The 20,098-nt window shown below is 40.9% G+C and overlaps 1 protein-coding gene across 1 annotated transcript in view; it reads left to right on the top strand.

Annotated features, from left to right (window-relative positions):
- borcs5 (BLOC-1 related complex subunit 5) overlaps positions 1 to 20,098 on the top strand; it is a 91,795-nt gene that overhangs the window by 53,183 nt on the left and 18,514 nt on the right. Inside the window, exon 4 of the mRNA XM_072552130.1 lies at positions 12,971 to 13,128. Coding sequence (XP_072408231.1) covers positions 12,971 to 13,128 — 158 coding nt within the window. The remainder of the gene's footprint in view (positions 1 to 12,970; positions 13,129 to 20,098) is intronic.

Here is a 20,098-nt window from a genome sequence, read left to right as displayed (position 1 = left end):
AGCTAGACAAGGAGTTTATTTCCCTTGAAAATGATCATGTCTTTGATCCTATCAGTCTTAGTTTAACCTGTACTCAATAACAATCTCCTAACTGTTCCATAGAATTACCAACCTTCCCTTGTCTAATGGCTTTTGCCCTGGTTAAAAGACTGATAATTCTGAGCAGTAGAAGCATTTATTTTCCTCTAAGATTCAGCGTCATACTTGAGGCAAATACAACATACAAAAATGTTGTCTACATTGCCCTCAATCTACTACAGAATATAATCTCATACAGTCCTACAGCAGAGAGACAGACCCTTTGGCCCAAACTGTTCCATACTAACCCCATTTCCCTGCACATGGCCCATATCCTTCTAAATCTTTCCCATCCATGTATTTATCCAAATGCCTTTTAAATGTTGTTAATGTACCCACCTCAACCACTTACACCAGCAGCTTATTCCATATATGTACCACCCTCTGTTTAAAAAATAGTTGCCCCTCAGATTCCCTTTTATTCTTTCCCCACTAACCTTAAGCTGATGCCCTCTAGTTTTCGATTCCCCAATGCTGGGAAAAAGACCGAGTGCATTCACCCTATTCATGCCTCTCATGATCTTCTATAAGATTTCCGCCCCTCCTCAGTCTCCTATACTCTAAGGAAAAGGCCTAGCTTGTCCACCCACTCTCTATAACTCAGACCATTGAGTCCAGGCAACATCCTTGGAAATTTCTTCTGCACCCTTCCCAATTTAATAACGTCCTTCCTATAACAAGGTGACCAAAACTGAACAGCAAGTGCGACCTCTCCATTGTCCTGTACAACTACAACAAAACTGTCCAACTTCTATACTCGGTGCCCTGACCGATTTAAGGCCAGAGTGCCAAAAGCCGCCTTCACTGTCCTGTCTACCTGTGACTCCACTTTCAGGGAACCGTGAACCTGAACTCCAATGTCCCTCTGTTCCACTGAACTCCTTAAGGTCCTACCATTCACCATCAAGCTCCTATCTTGATTTGACTTTCCAAAATGCAAGACCTCACATCTATCTATATTAAACTCCATTTGCCATTTCTTAACCAACTTCCCCAACTGATCAAGGTCCTTCTGCAATTTCTGATGACCTTCGTCGCTGTCCCCAATACAACCAATTTTAATGCCATCTGCAAACTTACTAATCATGCCTTGAACATTCCCATCCAAATCATTGACATAGTTAACAAACAGTAATTGGCCCAGCATTGACCCTGGAGGCATTTATCCTCCATTCCTGTAAGCCCTTGAGAAGGTGGGAGTGAGCTGTCTTACTGAAATGCTGCACTCCATCAAATTTATGTTGTTAAACAACAGAATGTTATGGAAATTAAACTCCAGTTTTCTCTGTTCCTGCTCCCAACAGTAATGGGCCCAGCATCAACCCCTGAGGCGCTCCACTAGTCACAGGCCTCCAGTCCAACAAGCATCCTTCCATTATTACCCTCCACTTTCTACCATTAAGCCAATTTTGTATCCAGTTTGCCAGCTTGCCCTGGATTCCATACAAACTAATGTTCCAGAACAGCCTACTATGTGGAACCTTATCAAAGGCCTTACTGAAATCCATATAGACTACGGCCCTCATCACCCTTCCTGGTCACTTCATCAAAGAACTCTAACAAATTTGTGAGGTATTTTTACAAATGCGTGTACATCTTGTCCTTCAGAATCTTCTCAAGTAACTTACCGACTGCAGATATGAAGTTTACTGGTCTGTAGATCCCAGGTTTTCCCTTGCAGCCCTTTTTGAATAATGGCACAACATTCACTACCCTGCAGTCTTCCAGGACCTCACCCGTGGCTAACAATGATGCAAGATTATTAGCCAGTGTGCCCACAATTTCTTCTGTAGCCTTTTGAATGGTTCTTGGATACACCTGATCAGGACCAAGAGATTTATCCACCTTCATATAATGCATCCAACACCTCATCTACTATGAGATGGACTGTTCCCAAGATATCACCACTAACTTCCCCAAGTTCCCGATGTCTTTCTCCATCGTAAACACAGAGGAGAAATATTCATTTGAGAACCTTTGGGTGGCACAGTGGTTAGCACTGCTACCTCACAGCGGCAGAGACCCGGGTTTCAATTCCTGCCTCAGGCAACTGTCTGTGTGGAGTTTGCACATTCTCCCAGTGTCTGTGTGGGTTTCCTCCGGGTGCTCTGGTTTCCTCCCACAGTCCAAAAATGTGCAGGTCAGGTGAATTGGCCATGCTAAATTGCCCGTAGTGTTAGGTGAAGGGGTAAATGTAGAGGAATGGTTCTGGGTGGGTTGCTCTTCGGAGTGTCGGTGTGGACTGGTTGGGCCGAAGGGCCTGTTTCCACACTAAGTAATCTAATCTAAAACCTCACCCATCTCCTGCGGTTCTATATATAGATGTCCACTTTGGTCCTTGAGGAGCCCTGTTCTCTCTCGTTATTTTTTTCCTTTTAATATACTTAAAATCCCTCTTTGAATTCACCCTAACCTTCTCAGCCAAGGCTATCTCGTGTCCCCTTTCGCCCTCCTGATTTCCTTCTTCAGTAACTTGATCCCAGCTGCCTGTATCTGAGCCACACCTTTTTCTGGTCAAGCCTCAATATCTCCTGTCAGGGTTCCCTACTCCTATCAACCTTGCCCTTCACCTGCACGCAAACGTGTAGACCTTGAATTCTAGCTATCTCACTTTTAAAAGCCTCCCACTTGCCAGAGGTCCCCTTGCCCACAAACAAGTTATTCCAATCAACTTCTGCAAACTCCTGTCGAATGCCATCAAAATTCACCTTACCCCAATTTAGAACCTAAAGCTGTGGACCAGTTTTGTCTCTCTCCATAACTATTTTAAAATTGATAGAACTATGATCATTGGTCCCAAAGTGCTCCCACACAATCATCTCTGTCACCTGTCCTGTCTATTTCCCAAGTGTAGGTAGAGTTTTTCCCCTTCCCGATTAGGACCCTCCATAAATTGCTTGAGGAAGCTTTCCTGAACACACTTAACAAATTCCACTCCATCTAAGTCCTTAATGCTCTAGCAGTCCCAGTCTACGTTAGGAAAATTAAAATCCCCAACTGTGACAACCCTATTGCTTGTGCAATTCTCCCCAGTGACTCTGCATATTTGTTCCTCCTAATTCCCATTGACTATGTGGGGGGCCTATCGTGTAACCCCAATAATGTCACCATCCTCTTCTTATTTCTTAGCTCCACCCACAAAGCCTCACTGGATGATCATTCAGTTATTTCATCTCTGAATACTGCTGTGATGGCTGTGATACCTCCACCCCATCACCTCTGTCTCTTTAAGAAAAGCCTTGTTTTTATATATGGCGCTGTTTCATTTATGTTCAAGAATTTCAATGTGCTTTGCTTACAGATTTTGTAGAATCATAGAATCCCTACAGTGTTGAAGCTGGTCATATGGCCCATTTGAGTCCACACCTACCCACCAAGGAGGATCCCACCCACACCCACCCCATCCCTAGAACCCTGCATTTCCTGTGGCTAAGCCACCGTAGCCTGTACATCCCTGGACACTGTGGGCAGTTTAGCATGGCCAATCCACCTAACCTGCACATCTTTGGACTGTGGGAGAAAAGTGGAGCACCCGGAGGATACCATGCAGACACGGGGAAAATGTGCAAACTCCACACAGAATTTGCTTGAGAGTGGAATTGAACCCAGACCCCTGGTCGTGTGAGGCAGCAGTGTTAACCACTGAGCAACCATTACTGCCCCAAGGCCATGTCAACGCTGTTCTATTTTTACAGATACTTAGTCTGTCACCATTTGCTTCTTTTCTCTTTGAGATTCAGCTTTGGTGAGAAAAGGGGCAGCAGTGTGCAGTACACATGCGTGGTACAGATACAAGTGAATAGCAAGTTTAAATGATTACATAACTGGCTGTGAACTACATCCTCAATACAGTGAGATCACTGTTTTGATCAGCTTGAATCTCTGCCAAAGTTTCTGTATAAATTATGAGTGATTTACTTAAAATATTGTTTTAAAATTTCTTAAAATGCTTTTTTGAATCGCCAGGAGTTTGCTCTTGACTTCCACGGACTCTTGGTCATTTTGGGAGGGTTGGCAACCATGGGTCGAACCCAAAGCCTTGAAAACAAGACAGAAAATGGTTTAAAGCTGTGACTAATATTTCTTGTGTCCCACCCCATCCCACAGATGTTGCTGTGGAGTTGATGTCTTTCTTTAAAAATTTCTGCCTACTGCATAAAAATAGAGCAGCCAAATTAGAAGACAGTGTGCAAGATTTTTGTTAAGGCAAGAAGGGTAGGCAGGAGCTTCTATTCCTACAGTATTGTGTAATTTTGTTCAGTCAACTGCTGGTCAAGTCCAAAAAAACATGATTTGAGCACAGAGAGAGAGAGAGAGAGAGAGAGAGAGAGCTTGGTTTGTCATATGACTTCTCACTCCAACTACCAGTAATTCAAACAAACTGTATCTTTCAATTATGGCTTGATCAAATCTAGTGTGGAAGATAATCTTCACAATAGGAAAGAATGTTGAGCTTTGGAATAGTTTGTTTTCAGTTGTTGAATACTGTAGGTGCTTCTCTAGATAGCTCACTGATGGTGTAAGAATAAGTAATTTACAATCAATAGGTGAGCCATTGCCTTTAATGAGTTTTGGAGATTTGCTGTTTCCTTACTGTGGAATGGGAATGCAGGAGATGTACTGACGTTAATTAAATTTGGCCACTTGCTGGAAGTCTCTTGTTTCAAGAAAAAAACTGTATTTTTTAAAAAGTACAAAATATGTGTCCAGCTGATGAGCTAGAAATTAACATTGATATAAGCAAACCTTCATAACAAAATCAGATTTTTAAAAATCAAGTTGGTTTTATGGCTTTATTCTTTTGAGGCCAGTGTTTTGTGGTTATAACCTCAAATTTTGCGATTCTACATTTGCAAAGTTTATATTGCTGCTTTGTTAATTCACAAATTAGCACCTTAAAATACAAAATGTTGAGATTGTGATTATTTTTACTGCAGTGATTTTATTGGTGTGTTCTATGGGGGTGGGGAATGGAATGAACCTGTTTTATGTGCAATTTCCAGCATTTGTTTACCTCAATGGTATGTTCATCAAGTGATGGCACAGGATGTAGCCTAAGCCTATGGGGCAAATAAAAAAAAGAAAATTGCTTCAAATTTAGCAACAATAAAGTATATCTTTTTGAACAATGTTTCTGACGAAAATGACTCTCAAAACGAAATACATTGCTTGCATGAAGCTGAACGCTGGATGTTTATAGTTTGTTTCATAGTGGATACTTGAATTTATCAAGCTGACCTTCAGCACTAGGAAATGGAAAACATTTTTCTTGTTAGGCCATTTTGTCACTAGTAGCAATAGTTCAGACATCGGACAGCCAGATGCAGAACAAAGTCTGAAACAGCTTGAATCTCCAACTCAGCACCCTCTACTGGAAAGGACTTTGTTTTCTGTTTCCAACAAAAAAATTTCTGAACTCATGAGTGAGATTGCTAACTTAATGTTATCATATTCAAACACCTTTTGGTCACTATGGGAATTATTACACTTCTGTTTGCCTTGTGAAAGGTTAACTTGTCAGCCTTAAATTCTTAGTGAAAATAGCTAGGGTATAAATAGGCTAGACTCAGCTTTGAGTAGTGTGCAGTTTATTTAATGCCTCAAGAAAATGCTTTATCACTTTTTTTTAAAAAACCTTAATTGACATGCATGATTTGCATAAACTTTTGAAACAGTTGCTGAAAGTGTTATTTTTGGATGTACATACTGTATATTCAAACTAAGGCTAATCTAAATACAGTTTTATATACTGAAACGCAGCCTGTGGTGAGCATTCAGTTTAATAGAAATTATGCAGGCTCTGTTTATTTTCCAAGAGGTAGCATATCTGACTGCATGTTGCACAGAGTTAGCAGTTTCAGGTTTGAGACCTGAGTAAGATCTGGAGAATATCCAGGCTTGGTTGGGCTGATGTGGCATAAAATGCTCATGCCACATAAGTGCCAGGCAATGAACATCTCCAACAAGAGAGAATCTCATGTTCAATGGCATTACCAATCCCCCCACCCCTATCAACATCTTGGGGTTTACCATTGACCAGAAGTTGAACCAAACCACCAAACAAACCCTGTGACTACACAAACAAGTCAAAGAATAGGAGTTCGGTGGTAAGTAACTCACCTTCTTTCTCCCCAATGCCTATCCACCAAATATAAGGCACAAATCGGGAGTTTGGAATAGTTGGGACTTACGTAGATGAGCGCAACTCCAACAACATTCAAGAAACTTGTCATTCAGAATATATTGGCCTGCATGATTTGCACCTTATCCACTACCTTCAGCATTTACTGTCTTCACTGTAGTGCATAGCATCAGCACGATACACTGCAGCAACTCACCTGTGCTCCTTTTGACTGCAGCTTCCAAACTTACAACCTCTGAAGGACGATGGAACAGATGCATGAGAACACCACCAGCTACAAGTTCCCCTCCAAGCCACATTACTGTCACTGGATGAAAAATACTGGAAGCCCTTCCCTCACAGTACTGTGGGTGTACTTTACACCCCAAGAACTGCAGTGGTTCAAGAGGGCAACTGTCCACCCCTTCTCCGGGCAATTAGGGATAAGCAATAAACACAGGTTTAGCAAGTGACACATTGTTGTTGTGCTGGTTCTGTTCGCCGAGCTGGGAATTTGTGTTGCAGACGTTTCGTCCCCTGTCTAGGTGACATCCTCAGTGCTTGGGAGCCTCCTGTGAAGCGCTTCTGTGATCTTTCCTCCGGCATTTATAGCGGCAATTCGCAGCTCGGCAAACAGAAGCACCACAACAACGAGCACCCGAGCTACAAATCTTCTCACAAACTTTGAAGTGACACATCCTTTGAACATTTTTTTTAAACTGAAAACTTGGGAACCAGTACAATTTCTTTATGGTGTAGAAACCTGACAACTGTTTGTAGAGTACGGAAGTCAAATTGTTAGGTTGTAGCCTTGGTTATGTGCAACTGTATGTGATCCAGGCTGTCAGTGACAGATTGAGAAATGATCCAGTGGTACGCTGCACAAAAGATCTACTTTAGTTGTCGTGAATGCTATAGGTGAAGTTTAAAATTGGTGTGTAGTTGAAGTTTGATTCTAACTATGCAATGCCCTTAGAGTCATAGAGTCAGACAGTACGGAAACAGATCCTTCAGTCTAACTCATCCATGCCAACCAAGTTTCCCAAGTGAAACCAGTCCCATTTGCCTGCATTTGGCCCATATCCATCTAAACCTTTCCTATTCATGTAACTGTCCAAATGTCTTTTAAATGTTGTAACTATACCTGCATCTGCCATTTCTTCTGGCAGTTCATTCCATACGTGAACCATCTTCTGTGTGAAAAAGCTGCCCCACAGGTTCCTTTTAAATCTTTCTCTTCTCACCTTAAAAACCTAGTTTTGAACCCCCACCCCACCCTAGGGAAAAGAACTTTGTTATTCACCTTACCTATGCCACTCATGATTTTATAAATTTCTGTCACCCATCACTAAAAGTCCCAGCCTATCCTTATAACTCAAACTCTCTAGTCCTGGCTGCATCCTGGTAAATATTTTTGAACTTTCACCAATTTAAGAAAGTGCTAATGGTGAAATGAGATTAACTTGATTTCAGTTACCTATAGGTTGTGATAAAGTTGGTCTCTTACAGTGAATTAATAATGCTGTTAATGCTAGACTATTAATCCGGAAATGTTCTGGCGATCTAGGTTCAAATCCTGCCATGGCGAATGGTTGCGTTTCAGTTCAATTGCAGTCTGAAATTAATGGGCCCTTTTGTGACTCAGGAATAATGTCCCTACCCCTGGACTGAGAGGCTAGTTCAGTCCCACCTGCTCTATAGAGTCATAGAGATGTACTGCATGGAAACAGACCCTTCAGTCCATACCAACCAGGTATCCCAACCAATCTAGTCTCACCTGCCAACACCTGGCCCATATCCCTCCAAACTCTTCCTATTCATATACCCATCTAGATGCCTTTTAAATGTTGCAATTGTACTAGCCTCCAACACTTCCATACACGTGCCACTCTGTGTGAAACAGTTGCCCCTTAGGTCTCTTTTATATCTATCCTCTCTCACCCTAAACATATGCCCTCTAGCTCTGGACACCCCACCCTGTGGAAAATTGTCTGTTTATCCTATCCATGCCCCTCATGATTTTAGAAACCTCTATAAGGTTACCCCCTCAGCCTCCAGCGCTCTAGAGAAAACAGCCCTAGCATATTCAACCTCTCCCTGTAGGTCAAGTCCTCCAACCCTGGCAGCATCCTTAAATCTTTTCTGAACCCTTTCAAGTTTCACAACACCTTCTAATAGGAAGGAGACCAGAATTGCACACAATATTCCAACAGTGGCCTAACTAATGTCCTGTACAGCCACAACATGACCTCCCAACTCCTGTACTTGATCAATAATGGAAAAGCATACCAAATGCCTCCTTTACTATCCTATCTACTTGCGACTCCACTTTCAAGGAGCTATGAATCTGCACTCCAAGATCTCTTAGTTCAGCAACACTCCCTAGGACCTTATCATTAAGTATAAAAGTCCTGCTAATATTTGCTTTCCCGAAATGCAGCACCTCATATTTATCTAAATTAAACTCCATCTGCCACTCCTCAGTCCATTGGCCCATCTGATCAAGATCCCATCGTAATCTGATGTAACCTTCTTCGCTGTCCACTACACCTTCAATTTTGGTGTCATGTGCAAACTTACTAACTAAACCTCTTCTGCTCCCATCCAAATCATTTATGTAAATGATGAAAAATAGAGGACCTAGCACCGATCCTTGTGGCACTCCATTGGTCACAGGCCTCCGGTCTGAAAAACAACCCTCTACTACAACCTTCTGTCTTCGACCTTTGAGCCAGTTCTGTATCAAAATGGCTAGTTCTCCCTGTATTCTGTGAGATCTAACCTTGCTAGCCAGTCTCCCATGGGGAACCTTGTCGAATGTCTTACTGAAGTCCATATGTCCACCGCTCTGCCCTCATTAATCTTTTTGTTACCTCTTCAAAAAACTCAATCAAGTTTGTGAGACATGATTTCCCACGCACAAAGCCATGTTGACTATCCCTAATCAGTCCTTGCCTTTCCAAATACATGTACATCCTGTCCCTCAGGATTCCCTCCAATAACTTGCCCACCACCAACGTCAGGCTCACTGGTCTTTAGTTCCCTGGCTTGTCCTTACCACCTTTCTTAAATAGTGGTACCATGTTAGCCGACCTCCGTCATCCGGCACCTCACATGTGACTATCGATTATACAAATATCTCGGCAAGAGGCCCAGCAATCACTTTCCTTGCTTCCCACAGAGTTCTAGGGTACACCTGATCAAATCCTGGGGATTTATCCACTTTTATGCATTTCAAGACATCCAGCACTTCCTCCTCTGTAATATGGATCTATTTCAAGATGTCACCATCTATTTCCCTACATTCTATATCTTCCATATCCTTTTCCACAATAAATACTGATGCAAAATACTCATTTAATATCTCCCCCATCTCTTGCGGCTCCACACAATGGCCGCCTTGCTGATCTTTGAGGGGCCGTATTCTCTCCCTAGTTACCCTTTTGTCCTTAATGTATTTGTAAAAACTCTTTGGATTCTCCTTAACTCTACTTGCCAAAGCGATCTCATGCCCCCTTTTTGCCCACCTGATTTCCTTCTTAAGTATACTCCTACTGCCCTTATACACTTCTTTAGGATTCACTCAATCTATCCCTGAATAGGTTGATTCGAAAAGTAAGTTAAATTTATAAAAAAGATAAAGTTGGTTTCTTAGCTTATTTAAATGAAGCTGGTCTGTTGAGAATTCTTCTGTCAGTATGAGGGCTTAGTGTGATGTAAACTACACCTTCCTGTTTGGAATGAGCTTTGGGCCAAAAGAGGTCCTAGTGATGTTTGTTTATACTGATTTGCTCACAGTCAGTCCTCTGTAGAGCTGGGTTGCTTGAAAAGTTTAAGAGAAAATACATGAATTGTTTTTGAAATGGGTCAATTCATTTAATTTTTCAAGAAATTGGCACCCTGTTAGGTTTCTTGTCCGTTGTGACAGTTTTATTTAACTTGGATGTGGGTCAGTTACTTGAATCACTGGTTTTAGGCTTTTAAATTTGACATGATTGCCATTTCTTTCTCTAAAAGCAACTGAAGTTTTGGTTAGAAACGACCAGTTTTCAGTTGTGCATTCAAGTCATTCTCAATAATTGCACACCACAGTAACAAGCTAGAATTTCACATTAATTACAGCTTTTCAGTGTCGCTTGATGAGTTATTATGTTGGACCATAACAGGTTAATGTACTTGTGAAATGTGGCTCTGATATTTTATTTTCATTTACATCCTTGTGGGATGCTTTTGCAGTCTCCAACCTGCCTTTGTGTAACCCACCTGTCCCAATGGGCCATCAAAGGTCCAGAGCTACTAGTCCTTTGGGCCTGCAGCACTGAGGGACCACAAGGACCGCAACAGCGGAAGCAACCAGAGGATTGCATATTCGATCATCCTGTCTATGGCACTGAAGACAGGAAAATCCAGCCTATGGTCTCCAAAGCTCCTGCTATACTGTACCAAAGCTGGTGTTTTTCTCAGCTTTTGTCAGACAAGTACAATATACCACTAATGGCATTCTGTAATATAAAGATTTAACTTTGGACATTGAGCAATTGAGTTATGAATAAAAGGGAAGGGAAGAGATTCAAATTTCTTTTTATCGTTTCCTTTTAATGCTCTTAGTATACTTTTATCCCAACTGGGGAAAAAAATGATGCTCTTACTCTGAATAATTACAAACGTGTGCAGGTTTTCATTTCATTTTTGTTGTAGGGGCTGTAGAATGCTGATTTCAGCTACATTTTCAATGTTTCAAAGCAATATTTAGTATTTCTGTGCAAGCTATTGAGTTATGTTCAGAATATTTTATAGGTCTCAATTATTTTCAATTGTTTTTGTATTATTGTATCTTTATCCTCTCTGAAGCAAATTTATTTCATGCCAGTTAAATACAGAGACACTATGCACTTGTGAAATATCACCCAAAGCTCCATTCAGCATTCCAGAACTTGTGAAAGAATGTGAAATGTACAGTTGTTAATTCAGAAATGTATAATACTGCTGATGAATTCCTGTTTGTAATCCACTGTGTAGTGTGAAGTAACTAATCAACAGCTGTTGAATCGCAAATGTTTGAGAGTAGCTTATGCTGAAATTATGAAAGGCTGTATTGAAACTGCTTGACAGACATAAACTCTGCAATGTGCATTCAGTTTGAAAATAAACATTTAAAACATTTAAATGAATTCAACAATATGTTGAAAAGCAAATATCAATGTTTGTGATTATTTACAATGCATATTTGTTTGCAGTGAAGTGTATGCTTTCTACTGTAATCATTTGTAGTGCAAATAATTTAATACCAATATTTAAAAAAGATCCCAATCCCAAGAACAAGGTGAGCAGCACTGTGTTTTGCAGTGGATATAACTGAGCTCGCAAAAATATTGCTTGTTGAGTTTTAATAAGGCTTTGATTCTTTGAATAATTGCAGTAGTTAATAGTAATGGCAAAATCAAAACTTCTTTTTAAACTAATTGTCAACAAGACATTCCAGTACAAAGCTTAAAATATATGCTCTCCTCCTTCAGATTTTTTCAGAGAAAAGATATCCATAAATAAACTTCTCTAGATTTTAAAGTAAACTCTGGTAGTGACCATGCATTCTAAACCAAATCCAGGATTACACAGTGTGGGAGATCAAAAACGTAACTAGGATGAAGAATGTAGGTTGTTCAATGTTAAAAAGTGAAAACTTTTTACCGGGCTATGTATTGAAAGTTTTACATATACATAGCAAGTAGAAAATAAATGTGCAGCCAATTACCATAAATGTGATGTCACACTATTGAAATGCATTCAAGCTCCCTCTCTAAGCAACACTGTGTATAGGGACTTTTTTTTTCCAACCCACTGTCTCATCTTTTTTTTTTCGCTGCAACAAAAAAAATCAATAACAAAATATAAATTAGCACATGCTGTGCGAACAGCTTTGTTTAGTGTTGCTGTTGTTTCCTTTAATAGGTCTTCTGCCTCCACTGTTTCTCTCCCAGTTGGTCATAAATATAGAAAATTCTTTTTTCAAAAAGAAACAACTTGTGTGCGTTTGAACACCATTTTCACTTGAATTTTGCATGTATTCCATGTTGTATTCTATTCAGTCAGCCTCCACTATGGCAACTGCAAAAATGTTGCACCATCTATGTTAAGTTAGTAGCAATAAGTGTTTTAGAAACACTTTGGAAATTTCTCCATATTTATTTCTATTTAGAGGTTCAGCAGCCACCTTTATTCAAGGCGACTTTAACTATGTACTCTGCGCTGCACTTCATTTATACATTAAATATACTCCAACGTGGAAAGATTACACATCACAATATTCAACATGTTCTTTGATGTATTAGAGACTCTTTCAAGAACACAGTTTTGGCGACAGGGTATGTTAACCTAGAACTATCCTTGGGAAAACATGGATGTGTAGTCACTCTGCACAATGGAATAGGACCAGTTTCCTTTTTCTGTTGCTTTATTGGAGTCTGTTCCCAATGGTATTGCAGCTAGATTTTCACCTGCAAGCTGAGGAACATTACCATTGCTGGCAACTGTTGGCTGGACTGAGACCAACTACGTAACCTCTTATTCTTTATAGTGTGTGTTTATTTTTTGTTTCCTGCTTGAATCTATGTGTTTTTCCTTTTTGTATATAATTGTTCTTGAATGATTTACTTTATTGAAGATATTTTCAGTGAACTATCATATGATGAAGCTAAAATGCAGGCTTAACTTAGTCAGTTGGCTGATAGGTTATGTATGTAATCTAATTTCATTTTTCTTGTGTTTTCTCAGGACTATTAAGTGGTCAGACTACAACCAGCGGCAACAAATTGGAGAAGCTAGATTCACAGCAAGTCCTAAAACTCTGTTCGCGCTACCAAGATCATCTACGCCAGTGTGCAGAGGCAGTGGCTTTTGATCAAAATGCACTTGTTAAGCGAATCAAGGAGGTAAGAGAAAGAAATGAAATAGAAGACAAAATAAGATGTACCAAGTGAACTTCTGTCAGTAGCTCTAACCAAGTTTCTTCTAATTATTGTAAATGGCTGAATAGAATAGGTTTTGCTGTTTCTGTTTGAGCTGACTTGGATTTTGGAGTATCTCTAGCACATTTCTCCATTTTGTGTTGGTTTTCTAAGTTTTGTTTAGACTACTCTACTACTGAGTTTTCTTGCGCTAAAATCCTTCTTGTAATTTGACCATGTATATTTGATACAATTAATAAATAGCTAAAATCTATTTAGCTATTTATAGAGTACAGGAATTGGAAAATGTTTAACAAAATATATAGTGTGAATTATTATTCTATTTTATCCAGTCAGCTGTTAAACATTATCCATTTGGATATAATGCAAGTGTGCTAAAGCTTTCTCCTACTGTGCCCTGGTAATATTCCTTGGCCAAAATATGGTTAGTATAGTTCCTATTAAATATGTCTGAGCACTTTTCACACTTGCAAACAGTATATGTCTTTCTTTGGTAGTGAAGATAGAAAGGTGGTTGAAATACTCAATAGTTCTGGTAGCATCTTTGGAGAGTTAACATTTCAAGTTGAGCAAGAGTCATGTCTGTCTGCATAAACGAGGACCTTGTGCACTGGTCCTCTTGGGTCAGTTCTGATCAACATTTAGCAAAAGTTAGCTTGTCAAATTGCTGCTCCTTCTAAAATCCAGCCATCTATTCTCTGGTCCTTTTTGAAAGGTCAGCTTCCCCCTTTATTCCCTTTCGGACATACTGCCGTCCAATTTTTGTTCACTTTTCATGGTCCTACTCCATATACTTTCCAATGGAGTCATTAGAGTCGGAGTCATATAGCATGAAACAGACCCTTTGATCCCACTCTCCATGCTAACCAGATATCCCAATCTGACTAGTCGTATTTGGCAGCATTTGACCCATATCCTTTTAAACCCTTATTCATATACCCATCCTGATGCCTTTTGCATATTGTAATTGTACTCCTCTCCACCATTTCCTCTGGCAGCTTGTTCCACACACACACCACCCTCTTCATGAAAAAGTTGCCCCTCAGGTCTTTTTAAATCTTTCTCCTCTCACTTTAAACCTATGCCCTGTAGCTCTCTCCTCTTTTATATACTGCTCATTGTGTGACAACTCCATAACTACAAGAACGAGCTTAAAAATAAGATGCTGAAAGATAAAAGAAGTATGGGAGCCAACGACAGATGAAGCGAAGTGAGAGAAAACAAATGGAATAAACAAAAGAAAAGAGATAGAAAGAAGTATCAGTTTTTATTTAAGACAAAGCAAATTATGATAGTTATCATTTGGGTTCAAAATTCAATTGAGAGCCAAGCTGAACAATTTGTTGGAAAGTCGAGCTGAATTTAAAAGGGAATGGAAAATCTGCATAAGGAAATTAAATGGATCAGAGAGAGTTAATGGGAGTAGGTTAGTGGTTAGGATAAAAGGAAAACCAAACTCTATTAGAAACATGAAAGTTTAATCCAAAGAAAAGTGATCCTGATTAGGGACCAAAAAGATGATGATTTTATGAAGGCAGAGCATGTGGTTAAGACACTAAGTGAGTACTTTGGCAACATCCCCTTCCATCGTATACATAGATGCAGTGTAGCAGTAAAGGAGAAGATAGGAACAATATTGAAAAATATCAAAAGTGGATGAAGAGGAAGCACTTAAAAGGCTATTAGTGCTCAATGCTGATGGATGTTGTGGGGTAGATGAAATATATCATTGCTTCCTGAGGAAAGGTCTTGTTTAATCCTTTCATGGGATGCGAGCGTGGCTGACAAAACTGACACTTGCTGTCTTTGAATGAAGTGGCTTGTTAGGATGTTTCAAAAGGCAGTTAAGAGTTGTCATGGTAGATATAGATAAATGTGGAGGCTAGACCAGTTAAGGATATTGGATTTCCTTCCCTAAAGGACATTAGTGAACCAGATGGGATTTTTGCAGCAATTAATGATAGTGGTTATGGTCACCAGTCTAAGACTAGTGTTCAAGCCCCTATTTTATTAATTGCATTTCAGGAGGAGTTGTGGTGGAGTTGGAACCATGTCTCCTAATCAAGTGATCTATTACCACTACACACTCATCTCCCCACTATAAGAGTGGAATGGAGGCTTTACCACAGTTTTCCAATCATACTCTGTTATAGAAGTGGTCCAAATGAACTGGGCCATTGCCAATGTCACGTCCTGTCTTACTGAAAAGAAGGAATAAACCCAGCAGCTATATCTTGATATTTGTGGTTTGGATGCTTTTAGAGGTTGTGATCTAACATAAAATTAACTGGCATTTGGGAAAATGTGGGATAATAGATGAAACCACATGGAATTATTAAGAACAGTTCACATATGGCTAATTTTATTCAGTTATTTTGAAGTAATGTGAAGGATTGATGAGATTAGTGCACTTCTACATATCGATTTTCAGAAGGTAAAGTAACCCTTTAATGGACTTGCTAATAGAACTGAACAGTAATGCTGAAATGAATATGAAAAGAAATAATAGCCAAGGCTGGAAGGAGAATAATAAGGAGATATTGTTCTGGGGATAATGTTCAGTTGTAACAACACCCCACACACAAGAGTTGGATATATCACCCACCGCTGTTTTTGATATCTGTTATGGCTTGAACTTATATTCATAGAAAGTAATCTCAAAGGGTTCCAGTGGCACTTTCAGAATCTGGCCGGGTTGCATGCTGCAGTCACTCCCAGGGTCTTGCCAGTGACCTTCGATGTAAAGTGTGCCTTATTTCTTTTTAACCCAGAATTGGTCACCTTGTTATTAAGGGAATCAAGGACTCTGGGATAAGTTGAGGTAGAGATCAGCCATGATATTATTGAATGGTGGAATTTATTTTCGTTTTAAGTCCACGTGTTTTCAGATGAAATTTAATGCAGTGAGGTGTTACCTGTTTTTGGTAGGAAGATTGAGACGGCATAGTTATTGCAGTGTAAAAGTGGTTGTAGAAACAGAGAGAACTGAGGGTGTTGATACTCAAGTCTTTGAAGGTGCCAGGACAAGTTGAGAAGACATTTTTAAAAAGGCATAAGGAATTATTGGGTCTTGAATAGAAGCATAGAATTCTAAAGGGAGTTTCATAGTTAAATCATAAAACATAGGCGAGGCCCCAGGTAGCCAGTTCTAGGCTTTAATACAGTTCATGACGCATATACAAGGTGGCAAAAATGTGGACGACAGATGCTGCAAACCAGAGTTTAGATCAGAGTGGTGCTAGAAAATCACAGCAGGTCAGGGAGCATTCAAGAAGCAGGAAAATCAACGTTTCGGGCAAAAGCCTTTCATCAGGAATGGAGGCAGAGAGCCTCCAGGGTGGAGACATAAATGGGGGGTTGGGGGCCTGGGTGGGGGAGGGGCATGGTTGGGGCTGGGGAGAAGGGATGGAGGTGATAGATCAGAGAGGAGGGTGGGGGAAGGTGGTGCAGAGGAATTTACAGAATTATGCTCGAGGTGAAAGTCTTTTGGTTCCTTGAACAAGTTAGAGAAACTGCTGTTGCTGTCATTGAAGCTGTGATATTTGAGAAATTTGTTCAAAATCGTAAAGGGCTTTGTTAGAGTAAATAAGGAGAATCTGTTTTCAGTGTGTAAAAGTCAATGAATGGAGGATATCTGAGGGGAAAAAAGAGTTAGAAGCAACGTAGGGCAAAAAACATTTGTTAAATCGGTTGTTGTGATTCAGATTGCACTGCTGAAAGGAGTGATGGAAGCAGATTTGAAAATTGTTTTCAACAGGGCATTGGATTTATACTGGAGGAAGATTTGCAAGCCTCAAATTGGGCAAAAGAAAAGGAGAAGGAGCTAGTTGACCAGTTGGTACTGTGACCCAAATACCCACTTCTGTGCTATGCTTCTGTCGGTTAGACAGTGATGGAAGAAGAGAAAGCAAAAGAAAGTTGAAGTGAATAGAGTGAAATCAACTTAAAAACACTAAGAGAGCAGATGAAGTGGGAGACTGAGGTGGCATGAAGGAAAAAACAAGTGGAAACGAAAGCATAACAAGACATGAGTGACCTCTCCAGTGGGACTATAGTGCAGTAACAGTAATACCTAAAGAGGTTGAAGATTTTTCTTTCTTTAGCAGGTTAATGGGTACTTTAGTAAGTTACTCTGGGTTGAGGTTAGTTGTATTTTTTTTTATTATTTTATGAAATGTGAATGAGTAGTTGGAGCAATGAAATAAGAGTATAATTGTGTGTGCAAATGTAAATAAACTCCAGTTGATTCAGCTTGTTATTGCTAGTTGGGAAATTATGTTTCATTTTAAGTGACGGAACTGTGATGATCTAAGATGAGATTTAAAATATGTTTATGTTTATAGTGTAATTCTAAGCTACATGCCAAGTATTACACAGTATCTAAAGATATTTGCAGATGTTTCAAACACTAGCTGTTTCCAATACACTATTCTACTCTGAATTATTCAAGTTAATTTCAAGGCTGTACTAAACCTAAATCTAAATACCTCTTACCAATATTTATATCTTTTTTGCATAGTCATATTATTAAAGTCCTGCCTATGTATTGAACTATTAAGTAAATAAAAATCCCAAATCATTTCTAGATATTTTGAAATTGACATTTTCGTACATTGAAGTAGCTCTTTGTATTGGTTGAACCTACCTCACACTCTCAGGTATTGCCTCCCAGATTCTAAATGCTCACTACATAGAAAAAGTTTATTTTTCCTCATTGCTTTTACTACTCTAGCCAATTATTTGAAATCTGTACCTTGACATGCATGATCCTTTCATGAAATTTCCATAAATGATTGATTAATTGCAGGGAATGGGACTGTTGAACAATGTCTGATTTGAAGTTGTATTCGCGAGAACACAAGATGACTGAGGTGCTAGTAGCCTTTATGGAAGTGAAGGTGCAAACCGTTGCCTCCTTTCTATCTCCTGAGATGATTGCAAAAATCCCTATTGGCTTAATACCCATGAAGACCAGATTGTCTACAATGTACCAGACCACCACAAATTAAAGCATCTACTCCAGCTTCCATGGAATGATCAAGGCTATGGAAGTGTTGCTTCAAAATCCCATTTTTCTGTTAAATGGTTTTTCTTGCTGGCTTCGTGTACTGATAGCAGTGGGAAATCACGAGTCAGCTGTCAACCAGTAACCTCCAGCTCTTCCCTACCTTGTTTCTTCCTCATCTCCCTTTCACTTCAGGGAATCAGATATCATCAAGTACACGATATGGTGAAGTTTTTGGTGAGAAGGGTATTTATTAATTACCAAAAGGATTGATAGTATCTGCCTTATTGTTTTCTAAACAGTATATAGCATTTGCACAATAGAGTAATGTTAGCTGCAAAGTGGCACCCTTGATATCTAGATTATCTTTACAATTTGTGTTTATGTCACATTTTCTATAATTAAAGGCATTTCCCATGAGCATCGTAAGACAAGGAATGGCACCAAACTGAATAGGTCAGGTGACCAAACGTTTGGTTTCAGGATGGTTTTAGGGAGATTGTTAAGAGGGAAGCAACGTGGAGTCGTTTAGGTGTAGAAATTGGGACCCAGACAAATTAAGATATGGTGATAATTAGGAATGCACAAGAGGCCAAACATAGAGTCATAGAGATGTAAAGAATGGAAACAGACTCTTCAGTCTAACCCGTCCCATGCCAACCAGATACCCTAAACTGATCTGGTCCCATTTGCCACTATTTTGCCCATATTCTTCCTGTTCATGTACCCATCCAGATGCCTTTTAAATGTAATTGTACCAGCCTCCTCCACCTCCCCTGGCAGCTCACTTCATACATGCACTACCCTCTGCACGAAATAGTTGCCCCTTATGTCCCTTTTTAATTCTTTCTCCTCTCACCTTTAAATCTATGCCCTCTAGTTTTGAACTTCCTTACCCTGGGGGGGAAAAAGCCTTTGCTATTCATCCCATTCATGTCACTCATGATTTTATAAACTTCCGTAAAGACTTCCTTAAGCTTCTGATGGACCAGGGGAAATAGCCCCAGCCTATTCAGTCTTACCCTATAGCTCAAACCCGCCAACCCTGGCAACATCCTTGTACAGGGGAACCTTGATTATCCAAACGTGATAGGCGGGCACTATTTAGTTCGGATAATCGATTATTCAGTTAATCGATTTTAAATGCCTTTCCTCTGGGGCTTGGAGTTTTTTAAAGTCTGCTCCATGTCCAGGAAACTGCAGCAGGACAGCGTGCAAGACCCCGCCCCCCTCACCCCAACCCGGTCCAACACCGCTCCCCCTACCTGCCAGCCCCCGCAAGCCACCCCCAACCCGGTCCAACACCCAGCCCCCCAACCTGGTCCAACACCGGCCGCCGCCCCAACACCACCAATATCCAACACCACCCCAAACACCCCCTGTGACCCAACACTGCCCCCAACATCCCCCGCCCACAACCTCGTTGAACACCGCACCCCCGACATCGCCTGGCCCCATCTGACACCGACCCCCCTGACACCTCCCACTTCCGACACCGCACCCCCCCCCCCCCCGACAACCCCCCCCCCCCCCACCCTGACCCTGTCTGACACCAACCCCCCACCCTGACCCTGTCTGAAACCAACCCCCCACCCTGACCCCGTCACTGACACTGCCCCCCACCCTCAACCCTACCCCGACACCCCCATTCCCAACCTGTACGACACTGTCCCGCCCCCAGACACCCCCTGCCCATAACCCCATTGACCGCCACCCCCTTCAACACACTCCCGCCCCCAACCCCGTCTGACACTGCCCCCACCCACAACCCTGCCCCTGACCCTGTCCAATACCGCTCTCTGACACCCCCTGTCCCCGATGACAACCCCCCCACCCCCAACCCGGTCCGACACCGCCCCCTGCCCCAACCCCGTCTCTGTCACCCCCTCCACCCCCGGTCCTGTCCGATACCGCCCCCCAACACCCCCA

This window comes from Chiloscyllium punctatum, chromosome 32 (assembly GCF_047496795.1).
Source record: "Chiloscyllium punctatum isolate Juve2018m chromosome 32, sChiPun1.3, whole genome shotgun sequence".
NCBI classification, from domain to species: Eukaryota; Metazoa; Chordata; class Chondrichthyes; order Orectolobiformes; family Hemiscylliidae; genus Chiloscyllium; species Chiloscyllium punctatum.
The sequence above is the reverse complement of the archived record's forward strand: the minus strand, read 5'-3'. Positions and strand labels throughout refer to the sequence as shown.